The sequence below is a fragment of the Cetorhinus maximus genome, chromosome 1 (genome assembly GCF_964194155.1).
Source record: "Cetorhinus maximus chromosome 1, sCetMax3.hap1.1, whole genome shotgun sequence".
Lineage (NCBI taxonomy): Eukaryota > Metazoa > Chordata > Chondrichthyes > Lamniformes > Cetorhinidae > Cetorhinus > Cetorhinus maximus.
The window spans coordinates 134004631-134027489 of record NC_135879.1 but is presented as its reverse complement, the minus strand read 5'-3'; the positions used below and the strand labels follow the sequence as shown (position 1 = coordinate 134027489).

General features: G+C 43.7%; 1 protein-coding gene and 1 long non-coding RNA gene across 2 annotated transcripts in view; both read left to right on the top strand.

Annotated features, from left to right (window-relative positions):
• The window catches only part of LOC144683762 (uncharacterized), a 1025508-nt gene that overhangs the window by 618411 nt on the left and 384238 nt on the right, over positions 1-22859 (top strand). The gene's annotated exons all lie outside the window — the stretch shown is intronic.
• Positions 17289-22859, top strand: part of bend4 (BEN domain containing 4) — a 36093-nt gene continuing 30522 nt past the window's right edge. Inside the window, exon 1 of the mRNA XM_078554569.1 lies at positions 17289-17766. Within this exon, the coding sequence (XP_078410695.1) occupies positions 17289-17766 (478 nt within the window). The remainder of the gene's footprint in view (positions 17767-22859) is intronic.

The following is a 22859-nucleotide window of genomic DNA, read 5'->3' as shown; positions in this document are numbered from 1 at the left end:
GTGCTCTCTCTTCTGCTTTTGACTCTGCTGTCATGCACTAATTATCTCTACTTCAGTTCACAGGGAGATCTACCAAGCAACTGACACCCTCAGCCAGCTAGTCCCTTAGTGCCATCCAGGTCCTCACCTCCAGCCAACAGGACACCTCCTTCATTGAAGAGCTGGAAATAAGCAGCCTGGAATATCCATCACAGCGTTTACCCATGCCCTCCACCAGCGCAGAGACATACACCTTAGTGGGGCCTAGATTTAGAGCAGGCTCGGGTTCACAATCTGGTGGTCGTTGTACAGACACATGTCCACAGCAGGAGGAGGCATGTTCAGCCAAGCTCCCCAGCACTCGGAGAACTGATGGGGAAGAGGCACCTGTGAGGTCCGAGTCAGATGACAAGCCTCTGGATTTGACCTTCCAACTCACCCTGGAGAGTCAGCAGAAGGCGTGGGAACATCATGCAGAGCTGTTGGTAGCCCTCAACAGAGCGGCATGCGAGTCGGAGGGGTGCATCCGCCTACTCTCTGATGAAGTGGTGCCCATATGTGCATGTATGGAGGTCTCCATGGGGAGATAGCGGACACCATGAAGACCCTGGTCCAGCAGAATGGAGGGATATGCGCAGACCTGCACTCCATCGTGATAGCCATTGGTGATTTCCCGCAATGGCAACGCGAGAGGGAAACAGGGCACCTCAACGCCCCTCCAGGTATTTCTTCTGCTCAAGGAGTCAGGCCTCGGGCACACAAAGGGAGGAGGAGCGGCAGTTGGACACTCCAGTGTCATCCACAGGAATCTCATAGGCTGTCCTCTCCCTCCAAGTCCCCTTTGCCTTTAACCCCTCAACCTCACGGTCTGTGACTGCAGAGGGAGCAGCTGGCCCACAGGAGGACAGCCGAAGCAAGCCTCAAGACCTCGGCTCTCCAGAGGACTGATGCCAAAGTCAGCAAAGGCAACAGGGCCAATCATTGCACAGGCTGTCTCCACCCCTGCTGCAGATGTCAGGACCACACCTAGAAGAAGTGGTGGACCTAGAAAAATTAAGAATTTCTGTTCGCAAGTGGCTGCATAGGTGAACACATTTTGTCACTTTATAATCTGAAAATATATTCACTTTCACTGAATAACGTGTAATGGTGTCTTTCAGCCTCATTTACAGGCTTTGTGAATCCTCCTCCCACAACTAGCAGTTCAGTCGCACGCAGCCAGACCAAGAATGATTCTGGAGGGAGAAGTGTGTCTCATGCAACCACTCTCCCATGTTTGTGGAGCCTTCCTCCATCACACTCATTTCAATGTCCTGAGCATGTTCAATGCTGCCTACTGGGGTTCGCTTTCAGTTGTACATCTGAGCTGAGCTGCATCTCCGCCCAGCCACTGATCACACTCTCGTGCAGCACCTGAGGCTGTCCAACACGAGGCTCCGCTCACTTGTGATTTCAAAAACATGGCCGTAGTAAGGTTTCTTCCCAGCTGTCCCATCCTTTCCCCTCACCCAGTCACCTATGCCCTTTCCCACATCACTGCTGACCCCCCAGGCATCACCTTCCACCTCCCCACCATCATCTACCAACCTGAACTCTTTTCTTTCCAGGATGTCCAAGTGAATGTGCACATTCCCTACCTTCCTGAGAAACCCGCCCCCATCCAAATTGACCGACTTGACCTCCTCCTTCCCATCCCCAAGGCCTGTGTCAGACTCCGAGTCCCCGCCATTCCCTTCTACCACTACTGCCGCACCCTCACCCTTTAACCCATCTGGTTCACTCTGTCCCATCTCATACTCACCATTCCATCCTACCAATTCAGTCCCCAGGGGGCAGTCATTGACTCCACAGACCCCTTCCTTGCACGATTACTCCCTTACTCCCTCCTCCACCCTTACTCCCTGCTCCTCCAGATTCCTTTCCCCCTCCAAGCTCCTTTCTCCCCCCTGAAGTCCTGCCCTCACCAAACTCCTCCCCTTTCATCTTCCTCCCCCCTTACACCTACCTCTCCAGTTGCTGCATTCTCCCCCATTACACCCTTCTCCCTATACTCCCTCACCCACAACCTGACCCCACCCCTCCGCCATCTTCGTTTCCCCCACCCCGGAACACCTTTCTCTCCCAGTCAAACCTAGACCTTCCTCTGCCAACCTCCCCAGTATACCTTCCACTCCCACTCACAGCTAGACCTTCCTCTCCCCCTCACCTCACTGATCATTCATAGCAGTCCATGGCCAAGACTATGTGCTGAGGCAGACCCCAGACATCAACAGAGGCCTCCCACCTTCCGTGAGCTGCTTCGCGGCGTAGCCATGTCCTCAAGAATCCACCCATCATGCAATGCACATGTTCCTCCAGGGTCCAGTAGCTGTAGGGCTCCAGCAAATTCTGCTTCTCAGATGTCCATGATCTGAGCAAAACCCTAATGGTAAGTCCCAACTTTCTGCACGTCACACTTGTCAAGACATGTTCTGGGCCGGCGTGTTTTCCCGCCTAAGTGGGCGGTAAATTTGATTTGGGGGAATGATTCCAGCAAGCAGGCAAGATGATAAGGTGCAAATGCATTGAAATTAGGGTCCCAAAGTCCAGCAGCGGGAGAGGCGGCCCACCATCGATGGGCGAAACAGACGATCGCAAACTGGTTTCACGACGGCATGAAGCTGCTTTTTGGCCTTCTCACTATATTGTCTGCTCACGCCTGCCACGATGCCGGACGCCAATGGGGGCGGAAATATCTAGCCATAGGATTCTAAGGGGGCTTGACAGGGTAGATTTTGAGATAATGTTTCTCCTCGTGGGGGAATCCAGAACTAGGGGGCACAGTTTCATCAAAATGGGTCTCACATTTAAGAAGGAGATGAGGAGGTTCAGAGGTTCCTTAATCATTGGAATTCTCTATCCTAGAGAGCAGTGGAAGCTGTGTCATTGAATATATTCAAGGCTGATTTAGAGAGATTTTTGATCTACAGGGGAGTCAAGGGTTATGGGGGGTGGGGTGCAGAAATTTGGAATCAGATCAGTGTAAATCAGATCAGTCATGATCTGACTGAATAGCAGAGCAGGCTTGAGGGGCTGAATGGCCTACTCCTGCTCCTATTTCTCATGTTCTTATGTTCTCCCATATTGCTATTCAGCAATAAATCAGCTTTCATCAGGCAATTGAGGATTTTGTGGCTTACTAATTGGCGTGCCAGTTTACAATTTCAATTGGCAGGACTTAATTGTATCTAATCTGCAAGGAAACTGAATCAATTGCAGTTATAACAGGAGCAAGTGATAACCCCCTTCTCTGTAGCTGTTAAAGCTCTCTGTTTCTCTCTCCACAGATGCTGCCAGACCTGCTGAATTTTTCCAGCATTTTTTGCTTTTATTTTAGATTTCTATCAGAGTCTGAAGAAAATTTTCAATCGATTGTCTTTGTTAGTCACTACTCATTGATTAGACCTTCACATAAATGGCTACAAAGTCGTGTTCATTTCAGATCAACGAACTTTCTTTTCATACTGACTGTTAGAATGGAACCCTTTGTTTCTCTTACTCTTATCTATTGTAGGAAATGAAAGAGGACATCATCTTGGAGCAAAAGGGAGTTAATTGTTATGTTTCCATAAAAGGCAGTACAGAGTCAGAAAAGTGGGTGCATTTTATGTCCTATCCACAGTGTTAGTGGACTGGCTCCCACGTGAATTTCATGTTCCGAAACATGTTATGCAATAAAAATGGAGACAATTTCCAAATTACCCAGCTATTGCCAGCAAGAAATTGTGCTAGTGCATCAGAAGTGATTTATTGGTTAAGCATTTTGGAACATCCTGCAACACAAGTTGCTATATAAATGTAAGTTTGTTCTTTCTTTTACTGGCAATGTGGACATCCTCATTTATTTGGAAAATATTTGCTATGTTAGATTCCAATTTTGACAGAGACACTATGACACCATTTTGGGCTCCTTTCTAATTGGGTGAAATGGAACACTTCTGTAAATGATTGGCGATCTCATTGTTGATTTTTGATCTTGAATGTCAAATCAATTTGTAGAGCATTTTCTGCAGACTTTCACAGCCCTGATTCTGTTGAGGATTTGGAAAAGCCACCCAATGCTTGGAAAATCGAGGACAACGGTTCTGCAATTTTCTTATGTCAGTTTGTGGCATTGGTTAGATCTTGGAACATCTATCCTTGTAGGTATGTTGCAGTTGACAAGTATATCATTATTTTTATCATGCTCAAGACAGGATCTGTCATTATTCTTGAACCAACGGGAACTGGGTGAGTTTGCGTGACTAGGTATGATTGTAATGGTAGTAATGAGAATCAATGATGTCGCTGAATATTTCAGATAATGACTGGTATAGTTGTTATATTTTGACTATTATCAATAGAAAATATCAGAGAAAAGGCTGACGAGTACAGAAAAAAATCTTTGTACTTACTGTGACTTCATGCATGTGGGTGGAAAGTTTATTTCACTGTCAGTCAGGTATGTTCCTCTTTCAGTTCCATGGCAAACTATTGTACAAACTAGCATTTGTTACATATTTTGCCACCATTCTCTCAATGCTTAAGTTCTAGCTTTAAATCTCCTAAGACTTTGAGATACCTTGGTAACATAAAATAATTATGGACAGAATGTTAATGTGCCCCACATGCAGGTTTGAAGATGGTGGTGGCCTGTAAAACTCTGCGGATAATTTTTCTGTCAACTACCCGCCCACCCTGACTTTGCTTTGATTTTACAGGCAGACGGTGAGGCATTGGGCAGCCCACCTGTCCTGTCCCAATTGAGGGCTTTAAAGTGGCCAATCAATGACCATTTAAGGGCTGCTTCCTGCCCCGACTTCAGTTTAAGACTAGCAGGAGGAGGTCAGGATGGGGGGATGCCTGACAGGTAAGCCTGCTTGGGTCTCGGGCAATAAAGTGAGGGCACTTCGTTCAAGGGCCCCATTGTGTGACCTGGGACCTCCCCTTACCTCCACCCTCTCAGTCTTTACATCAAATCCCACCCCGCCAATCCCAGAGCTTCCTGTCCTGACCCCACAAGAGCTTCCTAGACTTACCTGGGATTCGGCTCCAGGCTCCTCTTTGTTGGGACTCTGCTCCCCGTGGCATTGCTAGGACCAGACAGCTGCCAGGTCATCAGATGACTGGCAGCTTTCAGAGGCAGGAATTCCAGATGGTGGCATAAGCCCCCCCCACACCACCCTCCAGCCATTTAACACTCCTCATAGATTTAATTGGGGTGTGGGACAGCCATCCGGAGTGGGTGGTGAGCTCCCCACCAATTGTTTTGGTGGCAAAGCCGGGAACTCTGCCACCTGTTAAATTTTGCCCTGTGAGTCAGATAATGAGATTGCCAAAGTGGTAATTGGTTTTAATTATGATTGGGTGGTCAATATTGTTAAGAAACCCGGCTTACCTGACTTCCAAGCAAAAATCGGGAATTACAAGTCCTGACATGCCCTGGAATTTCTGTACAGGTGTGGATCGGAAGCGTGTTGCACATGCGCAGTTCAGCAACGTAAGAACTTCAGGCCGGGGACAAGAGCCCAGGGTGCTTGTGTGGTAGTGGCATGGGAACCCATCCACGGGATTTGGTGTGGTGGGAGAGGTGAGCAGGGAGTGTTCAGGAGAAGAAAAGGCTCCAGGCAGAAAAGGTGCTGCTGGTAAACACTCCAGGTAGCTCGGGCCTAGAGAGGCCTGAAGCAGCTGAGAAGGTCACTGGCTCTGTGCTGGAAAGTGTTAGGTCTCCGAAGAAGCCCTGGGAGCCATTTATAGCTTGGTGCAGCTGGGGAAATTGAAGCATGGTGAAATCCAGGGGCAGTGCCAGCCCAGTGAAGCTAGGTCAGGCTATTAAAGAGCCGAAATTGTGTCAGTAATTAGAGGCTAAAATGCAGACTCAGAAATCCCAGGTGAATGTAGCCTCGGGAAATAAGACAAGCCCTGGGAGGTGAGGCAGTTGTTGAGACAGGTCTGAGTCAACTTTTGAGGGAATTCAGAAGCCTGATCTTCAAAAGTGAAAAGTTTGGAATCTCTTGTGAAGGAGACAGAGGCTAGGATTTTCCGGCCTCATCGTGGGCGGGAACCACCATGGGCAAGGTAGCACCCCAACCAGAACTCCATTGACTTGCGGCAGGACCAGATGATCGGGGCAGCAGGTGGGTGCAGAAAATCCCACCCAGAGTTTTAATGAGATTGTGTAACTCACAGTGGATTCTGATGTCTGGGTGTGTTGCTGAGAAATCTGTGGGATCTGTCTTGGTCACACCTGCTATTTATTGTGCAGTGTAATGTGTTCAACCACCACTTGCCTGTTCATTCACATGTACCTTATGTTAATTCTGAATGTTAGATTATAAGACAGATATTGTAAATTGTTTTACTTTTCTGACTTTGAATAGTAAAGTTGGTTTAAAACCATGGAACCTTTATTCTCTTAGAAAGTACCTTGGATCTCAAATTTTTTCTCAAACAAAAGGTTACTGGTCCCTCAGAGTTAACCTAATCTGTTAGCCCAGATAACCAGATTGTACCAAAGTTTGGGGATCTGGTCTAGGATCATAACTATATCAATAGGTGTTGTAAAGAAAAGACACAGCAAGAAAATCACAGCTTTAACTCCAAATGATGGTTGCTTGAGAAAATGAAGTAATTCTGGTTGCTGGTTTTAGTTATAAGGGCCATGCTGTTGGTGGTATTCCTGGTGTCTGCTCTAAGATGGTCAAAGTAGCAAGAGACCAACATCTGAAACTTTTCAGGATATTAACAAAGATTGAAAATAAAAGATTTTAAAATAATAAGAAAAGACACAGGCTAGGATTTTCCAGCCTCGTCGTGGTGGGACCCGTTGTGGGAGATGCGGCGCCCCATTGACTTTCGGCTGGACTGGAAGATCCCAGCGGTGGTGGGGCCAGAAAATCCCACCCACTGTTTAAGGATGTGAGTGCAGCTACAATGATTTACTCAATCTAATGCTTCCTCTACTCCTTCAACACCACCACATTGTGATACTTTAACTGAAGCGTCAGATAAATCAGGCTTAAAAATAAATAATTGAAACTCTTCAATTTTGTTCTGATTCATTTCATAATCAGAAAATATCTCCTAAACAAATTGCTTTATTTCTGAAGAATATAAATTATTTCTGCTGCTTGTTAACTAAGCATTCATTTGAACATAAAGGTACAATTGCAGTCCCTAGTATTTCCTTCATTAACCCAGCTCCTTATTCTTAATAGTGATGGTAGACAGTGATAAAATTCTCTGTAGTTTTTAAACTTGTTGGTAACATGCACACTTTTATTTTTATACTGTTGGAATGTCTCCGTTGCTCATTGCATTTGTGGAATATTCCGGACCAATCGTCTTTAAATAGAGGTGAAACTAATTTTAAGATGGTTAACTCCAACAGAGTATTTGTATTGTGATGGGCGGAATGTGTATTTTAGTTCCTGAAATTATTCTGTTCCATATGTGCAACTAAAAATAATTTAAACACATTGTAAATATTTTGTACAAAATGTGTGAACTAATCAAGGAGCAGGATGAATTAATTAAAATCAGCCTTAAATGACAACAGATGTTCCTGCAACTTGGGAAGATTCTACTTTTGTGGAACGATTTTATTAACTTGCTCTTTGCCTTATGTGAAAACATCCCTCAGTTGTTAGCTCTGAGGTTCTACCCATAAACAATGGAGTTTACACGTTTTCATGAATGTTTTACATGATGTCCTCAATCACAATGGCTCTTACACTGCAATACAGCCGCTTTCATCAGAACTGATGAAAGTTCATCTCAACCTGAAACGTTAACTCTGTTTCTCTCCGCAGATGCATCCTGACTTGCTGAGTATTTCTAACATCTTTTGTTTTTATTTCAGATTTCCAGCATCTGCAGACTTTTGCATTTGTATTGTTGTCATTGTGCTGCTACTCCTGTAATTATCTCCCTGATCTTTCTGGCGAGGCACTGGAATTCTTACTACTTTCAAATTTTGAGACATAGTTTCTCTTTCTGTCACAATCTAGCCAATAGCTACTGGCTTATAGCTTACGCTTTTCCATGATTAATCCTTCTTCATTCTGATGTTTTTCATTTCACTGTTCCCTCTGATCTCAGATGGAACCCTTCTCCATTGCCAAAGCTGCCTTCAACCAAATTGTTCTTCTCTTTTATACCAAACACAGATTTCCCGCTTACTAAATTTTAACTCTACATAAAGGACCTTAAAACTCTAGGCAAACAAAATTGCTTCTCAAGTGCCCTTGTAGCATTGTTGTGGAACCCTTACACTGCTTTTCATGTGTGGCCACATTGTTGGCCGCTTCCTTTGAGGATGAGGGCACACACAAATGTGGCCTCCGTGATTGCCAGAAGATGTTGATTCAGCACTATTCTAACCAACTGCTGTGACACCAGGAACCTATGTTTTAGCAATAAATGTGCAAGCAACAAATTTGTTATTCACTCAAGAAAAAACATGCGTGAAATCGCTCGATGGGCCTCACACAAGTGTAACTTAAAGGTACGCTAATTCCAGGTGTTGTAATTTTTTGAACATATTCTATAGCCAGCAGTTAATGCTAGCAATGTCCCCACCTGCCCTGCACCTTCCCCCCGCCACCAGTGGAAGTCCCACATCGCTTCCCAACTCTACTTAAGTGCCCTCAGACCTTTAATTGGCCAGCATCAGGCCATCCACGCAAACAAGCCCCAAGCTGGGGCAGAAATCCAGCCCCTGAGAGCTGCCAGCCAATCAGAAGCCATTGGCTCTCCATTGCTGGCAGTGTCACCAGAAGCAGTGGCTGCTGCCAGTAATGCTCTGAGACCCAGGCTGAGGATCACCGCTCCATACCCTGGACACAGGTGTGTGGAGTGGGATGGGAGCTCGGGGAGGGAGGTGCCAGAGAGGGGCCAGGGGTGTTAGAGGCAAGAGCAGGGGATTTGCTATCATTGTCCCCCCGTTCCTGATGCCAGGTCCCTCAATTGGGCACTGTATGCCTGACAACAAGGGAACTCCATTATGAGGCCTCAGGTAAACCCGACAAGGTTTGCTGGGCAGCCTTTGGGGGTGACAGGCGAGTCATGCAAGTCCCATTAAAGCCCTGAGCCACCATTAAATCCCAGCTCCAACAACACTCGTGAGGCTTGACACCATCCAGAACAAAGTCGCCCCCTTGATCGGTACCCCATCCACCACCTTAAACATCACTCCCTCCAGCACCAATGCACAGTGTCAGCTGTATGTACAATCTACAAGATGCACTGCAGCAACTCACCAAGCCTCCTTCGACTGCACCTTCCAAACCTGCAACCTCTACCACCAAGAAGGATAAGGAAGCAGACACATGGGAACACCGCCACCTGAAAATTCCCCTCCAAGCCACACACCATCCTGACTTGGAACAATATCACTGTTCCTTCACTGTCACTGGGTCAAAATCCTGGAATACGTTCCCTAAAGTGCTGGTGTATCTACACCACTGCAGTGGTTCTAGATGGTGACTCACCCCATCTTTTCAAGGGTAATTAGGGATGGGCAATAAATTCTGTCCTTGCTAATGACACTCAAATCCCAAGAATGAATATAAAAAAAACACAATAAAAATTTTCATCCGATCAGAGAGAACCAAGATAAATTTGTAAAGGCTATACCCTATCTAAGGAATTTGACTCAATGTTTTGAAGAAGTGACTAAAGCAATGAGCAGTGGAATGTCTATGGATGGTAGAGCGCATTTGATAAAGAACCTGTTATCTAAAGTTAAAGCTCCTAGACTTGAAACTAAATTATCGACCTGGTTAGGAAATTGAACGGAAGGAGACAGAGTAGGGATAATAGATAGGTACATTAATTGGCAGGCTGTGACTAGTGGTGTCCTGCAAGGATCTATTTTGGGGCCTCAACTATGCACTGTATCCATCAGTGATTGAGATAATGAGAAAAAAGCCACATATCCAAATCTGCCGATAACACAAAGATAGGCAGTATTGTTGGCAGTTTAGATGGAAGTGTAACTTTATAAATTGATAGATTAGGTCAGTAGTGGTCGATGAGACATTTTGTTGACCATTACCCGCGCCCAGGAAAAAGAATCCAAATAGCTCAGTGACCATCAACTTGCAGCACCGCTTGACAGGAGACGAGACAACACTGGAGAGTTTTCACTTTGCTTTTCACTAGTATTTGCGCTGTGCTAAGTGTTATTCATAACAAGTGAAACCGAGTTAAATGGGATTCAAAAACATTATATACTTTGGCTTCTCAGTCAATGAATTACGTGTCACTTACGAGTATCTGAGCTATGACGTACATTTTGCAACGTTCAGTGTTTTTGTTTCATTAGGGCGTGTTTTCAAGTAATTAGCGATAAATTATTACCCCACTGTACAGCATTTGTAAAGCACATAGAAGCAAATGATTTTAGTGTCGTCAGCTGACTGCCAGTTATGAAATTCATTGTAGTCTTAGCTGAAGCAGGTAGCATTTGATGAAATTAAAATTATGATCTCGTGAAACTGTAATATCTATTTGGGAAGAGAGTTTTTCATTTGTGCAGTGCGATGTTGATTCTATGAATGCAATAACTTTAAGGTAGTCTAGTCTGATTTGTTCCACTGGCAGTTGAGGAAGGTAGCCACTGAGAGACAACATTAGCTACGGTTCAATCAACATGCCACATGAATTGTGGAGGACAGATCCAACCAGAAGTCGCACTGAATATAATGTAGGGAAGGCAAGAGTAAATATTTCCTTTGTCTTTACCATTTGAAGTTGATGACAGTTTTACTAATATATGAATGATTAAGCATTTTCTATAACTCGTTATGAAATATTCAGCATGTATTAAATGTATTTAATCTTATTTATGGGGGTCATGGTTAGTGCACATACCTGATTTCAATCTTGCGGTCCACTGAGATGGATCACTCATGCTGCCCTCTCACTAGCCTAGGTTGCCCATCACTGGATTAAGTGAGTGGGCAAACTATGGTGAATAAATTTTAATGTAGGCACTTTGCACCAAAAAGAACAGGTATTAAATGGTACAAGCTAGAAACAGTGGAGGTCCAAAGAGACTTGGGGGTCCAGGTACACAGATCATCAAAGTGTTTTGCTTATACAATAGCAATTTACTGTAGATGCTGAAAATCTGAAATAAAAACAAAAAAATGCTGGAAATACTCAGCAGGCCTGGCAGCATCTATGGAGAGATACAGAATTAATGGCCTAGATATTCCCTACTGATGGAAATTTTCAGGCTCACCAATCCTGCCTCAGAAAAAAGTGTCCAAGTTGCAAGATCTTTATTCCGGTGGGGTGGTGGGTGTTGCGGGGCATGCTGGATGTGCTGGAGTTTGGCCTGCTGCGCCAGGAAACATTTCAAAGGTGGACACAGAGGCTGCCAAGTGCCAAGGCGGCCTGATTAAAAGACGGCCTTGGTGGGACTTTGTCCCACTTGTGTTGTTGAATATTAGGCCCTCTAGCCCTCACACCTCCTCACCCCACCCGACCCATTCCCCATGCCCCATCAATGCAAACCCATGCCTCTCCACCCACTCTATTGGCCCCTCATAGCCTTCATGCCAAGCTATACCACTCCACCCACCCCACAATGGCCCCTTATAGCTCCATGCCAACTTAGTGTCAACTCATGCCCCCCCTTACATCCTCCATGCCTACTCACCTAGTATCTACTATGGGCAGACCTCAGGAGCCATGCTGAGATGAAAGAAAATAAAGTTCTAAGTATGTATATAGACTTAATTACATTAAAAAACACTCTCATTGATAAAAGCCCATTCGCTACATTTAAATCCCTCAAGTACTTAAATCCCTTTATAAAAACAAACATTTGTATTCATAACTGTACATCAAAGACAGCTAATTCTTTAATAACTTTTTGGAGCTGTCAAACTATAAATTTACAGCCCCCCCACTGTAATAATGACAGGCGGTGGAGCAGTTAAGCAATAATAATGCTATAATGATAGCCCTTAGGGTTTTGTCAACAAGCTGCTATTGAACCAGCAAGCACTGTTTTTTTTCAACTCACACAGGCAGACTGGTTTATTCCAAACTTTAAAGAGCAAGGGATTTAAATAACTTCACAGCTTGACAATTCCACAGGTCTTATCCACCTTTTATGAACATTTACGCCTACTCTAAAACATTGTAACTCACACACCAGACTAAGGACCTTGCTCCAGTGAAAATGGGGTCTGATTGAATTCAGCACTGAGTTAATTTGGCCCTGCTGGTTTCAGGTTTCCCCCATTTGTGGGTCACGTGCCACCCCAGTTCCCATACCAGTGAAAATGGGATCTGTCAGAATTAGGGTTGGCCTTCTGGATCCAGGTTCCTGGTGCCATTTTGGATAAGGCACAGCAGCTCCACAACTCTGCAAAAATATAGACCAATGTTTCAGGTTGATACCCTTTCATCATAACTGAAGAAAGATAGAAAAGTAAGAGTTTTTAAGCCAATGGAATGGAAGAAGGGGCAGGAAGAACAAAGGTGAAGTTCTGTGATAGGGTGGAGGGCAGAGGAGAGTAAATAACAAAAGATTTTGTGATGCAACAGCCAAAATGAATGGTAATGGATATAGTAAAGAAACAAAGGTCATGTCCAAATGGGGTATGAATGGCTAATAGGAACCATCAGAATGTAACATGAAGATAAAGAAAGAAACAAGACGAAGAGCGACCCAGCAAAACATAAAAAAGAAAAAAAAATCACATGGAACAAGATAAAGTCAGAGGTTGTAATCTAAAATTGCTGAACTCGATATTGAGTCTAGAAGGCTGTAAAGTGTTGAGATGAAAGATGAGGTGCTGTTCCTTGAGCTTGTTTAGAGCTTCACTGGAACACTAACAGACCATGGACAGAAAGGCCAGAGTGAGAGCAAAGTGGAGAATTAAATTCAGGGTGGTGCTTGCTGACTGAACGGAGGTGTTCTGCAAAGTGGTCATCCAGTCTGCGTTTGATCTCCCTAATGTAAATGAGACCACATTGTGAACAGCGAATCCAGTTTACTAAATTGAAAGACATGCAGGTAAATCTCTGCTTCACTTGGAAGGAGTATTTGGGGCCTTGGTTGGTGAGCAGGGAGGAGGTGAAAGGACAGGTATTGCATCTTCTGCACTTGCACAGAAAGGTGCCATAGGCAAGGGAGGGAGTGTTGAGTGTAACTGAAGAGTGGACCAGGGTGTCATGGAGATAATGGCCCCTTCAAAATGCTGAAAGGGGAGGACAGAGGAAGACGTGTTTGGTGGTGGCATTGCACTGGAACTGCTGGGAAATGGAGGATGTTCTGTTGAATATGGAGGGTGGTGGGGTGGAAAGTTGCAGATCAACTATGATCTTATTGACTGGCAGTGCAGGCCTGAGGGGCTAAATGCTTTACCTCTGTTTCTATGCTCCTAAATCAGGAATTTGGAGAACAATAATAAATAAGAGAAAACTTTGGAGGTGGTAGGGAGAGTTCTCTGTTAAACTTATGGTTCAATGTCTCAGTAGAGTGCTCTTAACATTGCTGTTGGGATAAACCATGTTAAGTTTTCTCGCTTTCTCTCCTCCAATTAAAACAAAACAAAAGTAAACAATTGCAAAATCCAATAGGAGAAGAGAGAAAGAAAAGGAGAGAATAAGGGAACCAACCATGGAGAGGAGGATGAGGAAAGACCAAAACATTAATTCTGCTCTGATATTTGCTGAATGCCATGTGAGAGACACAGCCTACTACTTTTTAGTCTTGTTTATATTTTTGGAAGAATTAACGCATTAAATCTTGCACCTGGAAATTTTTCAGCTTTGACAGTGCTGCTAACAATACTTGTGACTAAACAGCTCTGTTATTAAAGTCAATGTTGAACATTTTAAAATACTTTCTCTGTGACTAAGAATTTATTATAAAATGATGTTGCTCCCTTTCATTTAGAGGGATAGTGCAAGAATATCCAGGTGTACAGGTAATACAAGAAACGTTAGTGCAATTCAGCACAGCAGATGAACAGTCCCTTGAGAACAGAGAAAATAAAAACAAACCGACATAGAATCAAAGCTACATTATCAGGTTATTAATCATTCTACTGCTTTGTGATTTGAATAGAGGATCTTTAACTTGACGGAAATTCTAAACACCGACTGCAAGCTTTATTATTTTTGTCCCAAAAGCTTAGTTTGAAAGTTAAGGAAATAGAACTCCAATTGTATTTACAGAATGTTATACTGTCAGAGTTCTGCCTAAAACCAGTTAAAGCTGAGCTTCAATTTCAAGGAGCTTCTACCTGATTATTTTCTAAATAGCGCAGTTGTGGTTTTCAATAATGAAGATTACATGGTTTCAGTATCTTGTTCCGTACAGCAAAGTATTTCCTGTCGCCGCTTTCAAACACGCCAACATTTAATAGAAAGCAAAGTTTGACCAAAATTAAAAGCAAAAAACTGCGGATGCTAGAAATCCAAAACAAAACTAAAAATACCTGGAAAAACTCAGCAGGTCTGACAGCATCCGCGGAGAGGAACACAGTTAACGTTTCGAGTCCGTATGACTCTTCAACAGAACTAAGGAAAAATAGAAAAGAGGTGAAATATAAGCTGGTTTAAGGAGGGGGGACAGGTAGAGCTGGATAGAGGGCCAGTGATAGGAGGAGATAGCCAAAAGATGTCATAGACAAAAGGACAAAGAAGTGTTGAAGGTGATGATATTATCTAAGGAATGTGCTAATAGGTGACATTAAGGGTGCAAGACAAGCAAGTTACAGATAGCCCTAGTGGGGGTGGGGTGGGGGGAAGGGATTGAAATAGGCTAAAAGGTAGAGATAAAACAATGGATGGAAATACATTTAAAAATAATGGAAATAGGTGGGAAAAGAAAAATCTATATAAATTATTGGAAAAAAGGGGGATCGGAAAGGGGGTGGGGATGGGGGAGAGAGTTCATGATCTAAAATTGTTGAACTCAATATTCAGTCCGGAAGGCTGTAAAGTGCCTAGTCGGAAGATGAGGTGCTGTTCCTCCAGTTTGCATTGAGCTTCACTGGAACAATGCAGCAAGCCAAGGACGGACATGTGGGCATGAGAGCAGGGTGCAGTGTTGAAATGGCAAGCGACAGGGAGGTCTGGGTCATGCTTGCGGACAGACCTAAGGTGTTCTGCAAAGCGGTCACCCAGTCTGAAAATTAACTTCTCTAAAGATTTTGAGAAACCTGTGAGAAACATAGCTGTGCTGCTTTAGTTCATTGGTTTGAGTTACCTTCTCCTATCTGTCGCCCCCACCCCTTTCCATGAAATCTCCAATCTTGCATGTATGTGGCAGTGGGAATTGAAAACTGGATTTTTATGATTTTTCTGGCATTCATTAAATAACACAATATAACTTGTTTTGCGATTAATTTGCAATTGTTTAAGGTACATTAAGATACAAAGAAGGATTTCCTATATGTACCTGTCTGTGTCTGTCATTTCTGAACTCTTGCTGACAGGCCATTGTGTGTCATTTTCAGCTTACTGTAAACTCAAGGAGACACAGTAGAGACATAAACACACACAGGGTGACACAGGGCGAAACACAGCCACATACAGATACTGGGACACACAGGGCACATACAGAAAGACACGCAGACACATACCAATACAGACACAAACAGGGTGACACATACAGGGAGACACACATACACATAGAGATTCATACACACATAGGGTGATACAGGGAGACACATACAGATACAGGCACACATAGGATGGCACAGAGGGAGATACACAGACACATACAATTACAGACACACGCAGGGTGACATAGGGACACACAGTTACAGACACACACAGGGTGACACACAGATACATGCAGACACACATAGGGTGACACACAGGATGACACACAGATACATGCAGACACACATAGGGTGACACACACAGAGAGACACAAAGACACATGCAGATACAGACACACAGGATGATACAGCGAGACACATACAGATTAGGGCACACACAGGGTGATACACAGGGAGAAACACTGAAACATACAGATTGAAGTGGGATGGTTAGGCAGTAGGATTGGCATTAAATATACATATATATCATGCACTTTGATAACCTCGGAGTAGACCCAGGAGCAGAATGGGATACTTGACATCCTGGAACTGTTCATAGCCTGTGCAAACATGAAGGAGATAAAGGAAATTCAATTCCAAACAGGGCGGGGAGGTCATGTATTGTCTAGCTCACTGGTCAGGTCAAAGAAACCCACCAGGTGGTGAATGTACCAGAATGACTAGCCATCAGCGGTTCTTTAACAAGATCTTGTAGCTATCAGCAACTGTTAACGAAATCTAGTCATAATAGCTGGAAACAAGAATTATAAAAGATGCTGTGCCACTGTGAAATTTTGAGAAGCTTTTACTTGCCTGACTAGGCGAGTTTCTCCAAGGCATGCTTGAATAAGGGTTTTTACTTACTTGGATCTTATGGACTCCAGAGTGGCTTTTCTCCACAACGGATAGACACAGAGTGACACACATGGGAAGACACACTGAAACATACAGATACAGACACAAACAGGATGACACGGGAGACACACTGACACATACAGATAGACGCAAACAGGGAGACACACTGACACATACAGCTAGATACAAACAGGGTGACACAGGGAGACACACTGACACATACAGATAGACACAAACAGGGTGACACAGGGAGACACACTGACACATACAGATAAAGACACAAACAGGGTGACACAGGGAGGCACTGACACTTACAGATACAAACACACACGGGGAGACACACAGACACATACAGTTACACAGGAGACAGAAACGCACGCTGATACTGAAGCTCGTATAAACACACGCCAATACACACTGAGTAACACGGGCACAGAGAGGGTCAGACACACAGACATACGTTGAGACACGCACACAGCTGAGACTGAGCCACAACATTGAAATACACACTGAGTAACACAGGCTCATAGAGAGTAATGGACACAGAGGCACAGGCACTCTGAGACACAGGCACACTGAGAAACACGCAGAGGGGCAGAGAAAGACATGGACATACAGAGACAGACACTGAAACAAGTGCATTGACAGCAGCTCAGCTGGAAGCAGAAGTCCCGCCCCTGCATCTTTCTCATTGGGTCGCTCCGGGGGCTGCGCGTTATTTCGCCGGTATGTCTCCTGGGTATAGGTCAGTGGTGCTGTCAATCACCGGTGTCCCTTCCGACTGCAAGCTCGACTGAGTGGAAGCGTCAAACCAGAAGGGTAAGAAAAATCGCCCCCTCCCCCTCGCATAAGCGATCTGCAATGGAGGAGGAGATGAACCAGGCGGAGGACGACGGACTACGATCGGGCACCATCTCCAAACTCTGCAAACAGCGGAACCCCTACAGTGTCCTCAAACCATTCCCCGGCAAGAAGGTGATGAGCAGGAGGTACGAGAGACCCACCATGGTGGAGATCCCGCAACTGGCCGTTGGGACTGGAGGGGGAGGAGGGGCTCATCACCATCATCCGCTGGTTACCATCAACACTGAGCAGCAGCAGCAACAACAGCAACATCACTTCCACCATCAGCACCACCAACAGCAGCAGCAGCAGCATTACCCATACCAGAGTGTCTCTAACAACAGGATAGCCCTGGGAGCAGCATCAGCATCCACGTCTACGTTAGCTTCAGCATCTCAGTCTCACCTTGGAGTAACAGCTCCAGACTATCCTTCTGGCAGGTATAACAACATATCCGCAAGCCAATCAGGAGCTGAAAACATCATCCTAAGCGCAGGTACAGTATTAGTATCCCTACTCACAGTGTTAATACGTTGTATTATATTCCATTCACTAAAAACCAAAAAGTTTCTCTTTTGAAGGCAGTAATTTTGTTCTTGGCAAGTTTTCCCAGAAGTGGGTGAACTCTAAGTTAGTATTTTGTTTTACAACCTGTATCCAGCTTGTGAAAGTACCACGGACGCAACGCAGGAAGGATTTGAATCATGAATTGATGAAGCTGTATTAGGATTTACTCTCAGTTTAAATTCTATTGCTTGTTGGCATGGTTTGAAGATAAATTTTAGTTGCTGTGTTCAGTTTTATTATGATAAAAGCAAAAAACTGCGGATGCTGGAAATCCAAAACAAAAATAAAAATACCTGGAAAAACCCTCCCGCGCATCCGCCCTCACACCTTCCTCTCCCTTCCAGAACCATGATAGGGTCCCCCTTGTCCTCACTTATCACCCCACCAGCCTCCGCATTCAAAGGATCATCCTCCGCCAACTCCAGCATGATGCCACTACCAAACACATCTTCCCTTCACCCCCCCCACCCCCCGGCGGCATTTCGTAGGGATCGTTCCCTCCGGGCACCCTGGTCCACTCCTCCATCACCCCCTACACCTCAACCCCCTCCCATAGCACCTTCCCATGCAACCGCAGAAGGTGCAACACCTGCCCCTTTACTTCCCCTCTCCTCACCGTCCAAGGGCCCAAACACTCCTTTCAACTGAAGTAACATTTCAATTGCACTTCCCTCAATTTAGTCTACTGCATTCACTGCTCCCAATGTGGTTTCCTCTACACTGGAGAGACCAAACGCAGACTGGGTGACCGCTTTGTGGAACACCTTCGGTCTGTCCGCAAGCATGACCCAGACCTCCCTGTTGCTTGCCAGTTCAACACACCACCCTGCTCTCATGCCCACATGTCCGTCCTTGGCCTGCTGCATTGTTCCAGTGAAGCTCAACGCAAACTGGAGGAACATCACCTCATCTTCCAACTAGGCACTTTACAGCCTTTCAGACTGAATATTGAGTTCAACAATTTTAGATCATGAACTCTCTCCCCCATCCCCACCCCCTTTCCGATCCCCCTTTTTTCCAATAATTTATATAGATTTTTCTTTTCCCACCTATTTCCATTATTTTTAAATGTATTTCCATCCATTGTTTTATCTCTACCTTTTGGCCTATTTCAATCCCTTTCCCCACCCCACCCCCACTAGGGCTATCTGTAACTTGCTCGTCCTGCTTTCTACCCTTAATGTCACCTATTAGCACATTCCTTAGATAATATCACCACCTTCAACACCTCTTTGTCCTTTTGTCTATGACATCTTTTGGCTATCTCCACTTATCACTGGCCCTCTATCCAGCTCTACTTGTCTCTCTCCACCCCCCCCCCTCCAGCTCTACTTGTCTCTCTCTCTCTCCCCCCCCCGCCCCCCCCCCCCTCCAGCTCTACTTGTCTCTCCCCCCCGCCCCCCCACCCTTAAACCAGCTTATATTTCACCTCTTTTCTATTTTTCCTTAGTTCTGTTGAAGAGTCATACGGACTCAAAATGTTAACTGTGTTCCTCTCCTGAGGAACTCAGACCTGCTGAGTTTTTCCAGGTATTTCTATTTTTGTTTCAGTTTTATTATGATAGCTGGCAACAAAACATAGCTACAAATTGAAACTGAATACTGTAAACCTGGAGGAGAAAGCAAAACTGATGGGTGTATAAAGCAGATTTGTCGGCTTCTGAAAGAAAGGACAGAATAACATTTGAGGCAGGACATTCCTCCGGAATGGCAGTTTGTGCATTTTATACAATATTAATAATCACTGTCATAGCCATAGAGTCACACATAGGTCTACAGCACAGAAAAAGGCCCTTCGGCCCATCGAGTCTGCGCTGGTCAAACAAGTACCTAACTATTCTAATCCCATTTTCCAGCACTAGGCCCATAGCCTTGTATGCCTTGGCATCACAAGTGCACATCCAAATACTTCTTAAATGTTATGAGGGTTTCTGCCTCTACCACCCTTTCAGGCAGTGAGTTCCAGGTTCCCACCACTCTCTGGGTGAAAATATTCTTCCTCACATCCCCTCTAAACATCCTGCCCCTTACCCTGAATCTATGACCCCTGGTTGTTGATCCATCCACCAAGGGGAAAAGTTCCTTCCTGTCTACCTTAGCTATGCCCCTCATAATTTTATACACCTCAATCATGTCCCCCCTCAATCTCCTCTGCTCCAGGGAAAATAACTCCAGTCTATCCAATCTCTCCTCATAACTAAAACTCTCCAGCCCAGGCAACATCCTGGTAAATCTCCTCTGCATTCTCTCTAGTGCAATCACATCCTTCCTATAATGCGGATTCCAGAACTGCATGCACTTCTAACTGTTCTTGCAGTTAATACTTGTACTGCATATTACAGTGCAATTCCAACATTGCTATACTATATATAGGTGGTACATTAAAATCCGTGCATTATGGTGAAATTAAAACACAGGGTTCACTTTTTCAACTGAATTAGCAAAACTGGTTGTGGGTTGGGAATTCTTCATCAGAATCTCCTTGTCATTTATTATATTGTTTCTTTCAGTTATTGGCTAAAAGGTTGTAAATCTTTGATTAATCTCTGAGACTGTTCTCCTTCCTTCTGCCTTGCATTATTAGGCACTGAATCCACATTATTGTTCATCAAGTAGGGAATAGTGGAAAGTAACAGCAGGTTGATCTGAACCTGAAATGGAAAGGTAGCAAAATGCTTTGCACATAACCCATAATCCAAACTGACAGTATTAGGTTGGAGAAACCCCTTTTTGGATGAACCAAGGCAAGTCAGCACATGGCAAAGAATATAAAGAAGGGACAGAAGGACAACAGGTAACGAGTCAAAATCTAACCACTTCCACAAAATAGCTGATCGAATCAATTGTTTATGTCTTATTAATGAAAACAATTTGATCTTAGCTCTTCACCTCTGCCTTTTATCCACACACTCTTCCCACCCCCACAACCACTGGTGAATAGTTCTGGTGAAGAGTCATACGGACACGAAACGTTAACTGTATTCCTTTCTGCAGATGCTGTCAGACCTGCTGAGTTTTTCCAGGTATTTTTGTTTCTGTACAACAACATGTTGTTGTTGATGGTTTTTTCACTGAACTATCTAGATTATTTCTCAGATTTGTCCTAAATTATCACTGGACTGACAGCCTAATCACTTGTGATGGTGTGTAGTATGTTACAATTATTGAATTTGTTCCTCACAAACTGGTGAAGTTCACTTTTGACTGTCATCTTACAAGATTTTGTAGGAGAGTCAAGGAATATTTTGTAAATATGTGTAATTGTGATTCCAAATGTTTTATCTTTTATTTCCTTGAATTTGCACTTTTTTCCTGTTACATGTAACACCACGCTTATAACTCTAGCCACGAAGGTTAGGTTGTTTCTCTACTTCTCTATGATTGTCTTTAATTGCACCCCTTGATAGTTAAAATAAGAAACAATTCAGATATTGGGAAAAGATGAGAAAGGTGATTAACTTCTGAGACTGTTCTCCTTCCCTCTGCATAATATACATTTATTGGACTCATACAGAATGAACAAAACTGATCCACTTTGTTTGCCAACTAGCCTTGGGATGATAGCATTTGGTCAGAAGTTAAAAACTCATCTACATACACCAAAATTTAAATAAATCCAACAATTGAAAAGAATTTTGATTACTTTTGTTGATCATTTTTTGGCAGAACTGCATTAGAGGAAAAATTGAACCCAATGGCATGAGGTAACTGAAGTTATGTCAGTAGACTTTCAATTATTAAGCAAGGGTGCTCAAATGAAATTATTGTTTCAATTGTGCTCAATTATGTGTTAACTCGGTTACAATACACAGCTGGGAGGAAGGTTCCATAGTTAGTATCATCAGTATTCACTTTAGTTAAAACTTAGAAAAAAATAAATTCTCAATGCAGAATAGCCTTTCCAATCTTTTATTTTGAAAATGTACAGATGGGGAGAATCCCTTCAGTTTATTCAATGTACAGGAGATGGTAAGGATTAGCTGTCACAGTGTGTTAAATGTTCCCCTTTAGCCTTTGGGACCACATTCAAAGTATAGTTCAAAGAATATTGTTCCTAATTCTATGGTGATATTTTAGTTACCAACTGAAATTAATTGAGCCTCCATCGTGTAAAACTGAGTCCAGAGTAAGAGTAAGCAAAGTTACTTCACGCATTCAGCAATTTTTCCAATTTGAATTAAATCATAATCTGAGTAGTGAAATAAAAGTGGATGAGTTTACTTCATTTAAAAAGAAAGCAATGATAGTGAGAACAGGGTTACCATTTACCTAAAGGATCTGGGTTCAAATCCAGTTCAGGTTGATGGAATCATTCCATTTACATCACAAGAGAAAGCCATTCAACTCACTATTCCTGTTCCAATGCCAGCTCTTCAACTGGAGCTATCTATTATAGTTCCATTTTCTGCCCTTTCCCCGTATCTTCTATGTTCTTCCTTTTCAAATATTTTTCTAATCCCGTTATACATTGTTAACTCAATAACTACCTGCGATAAAGCATCCCATGTTATTATGACACTTTGTGTGTAAATATTTCTTCATTTTCCTTTGTTCTTACAATAACATTTCACCTATGCTCCTTGTACTGACTCGCCAACCAGTGGAAACTAGCTTACCTTGATAAAACCTTTCAGAATTTTGCAAAACTCTATTCTATGTCAGTTACCTTACATTATAACACTAACCTCACATTCCCGCTATCAACACAGTGAATCAATGTGTTGCCCCATCCAAAGCCAATTTATCTTTCCTAAGGTTCCTTGCTCAAAACTGAACTCAATACTCCAGATAGGGTTCAAAAGGCACTTTAGAACTGAATCATAACTTCCGCACATTTGTGTTCTAGATGAATTGAGATAAACATCCACATTCCATTAGCCTTTTTGATCACCTTTTTTACTTATGCAATAGTGTTGGTTGATTTATGTTGGTGGACACCCCTTTGCTCTGTCACAGATCCTATTGAATCTGACCATCAAGAAGATATTCCAATTTGTTTTCTCAAGATCCAAAATGGATGGC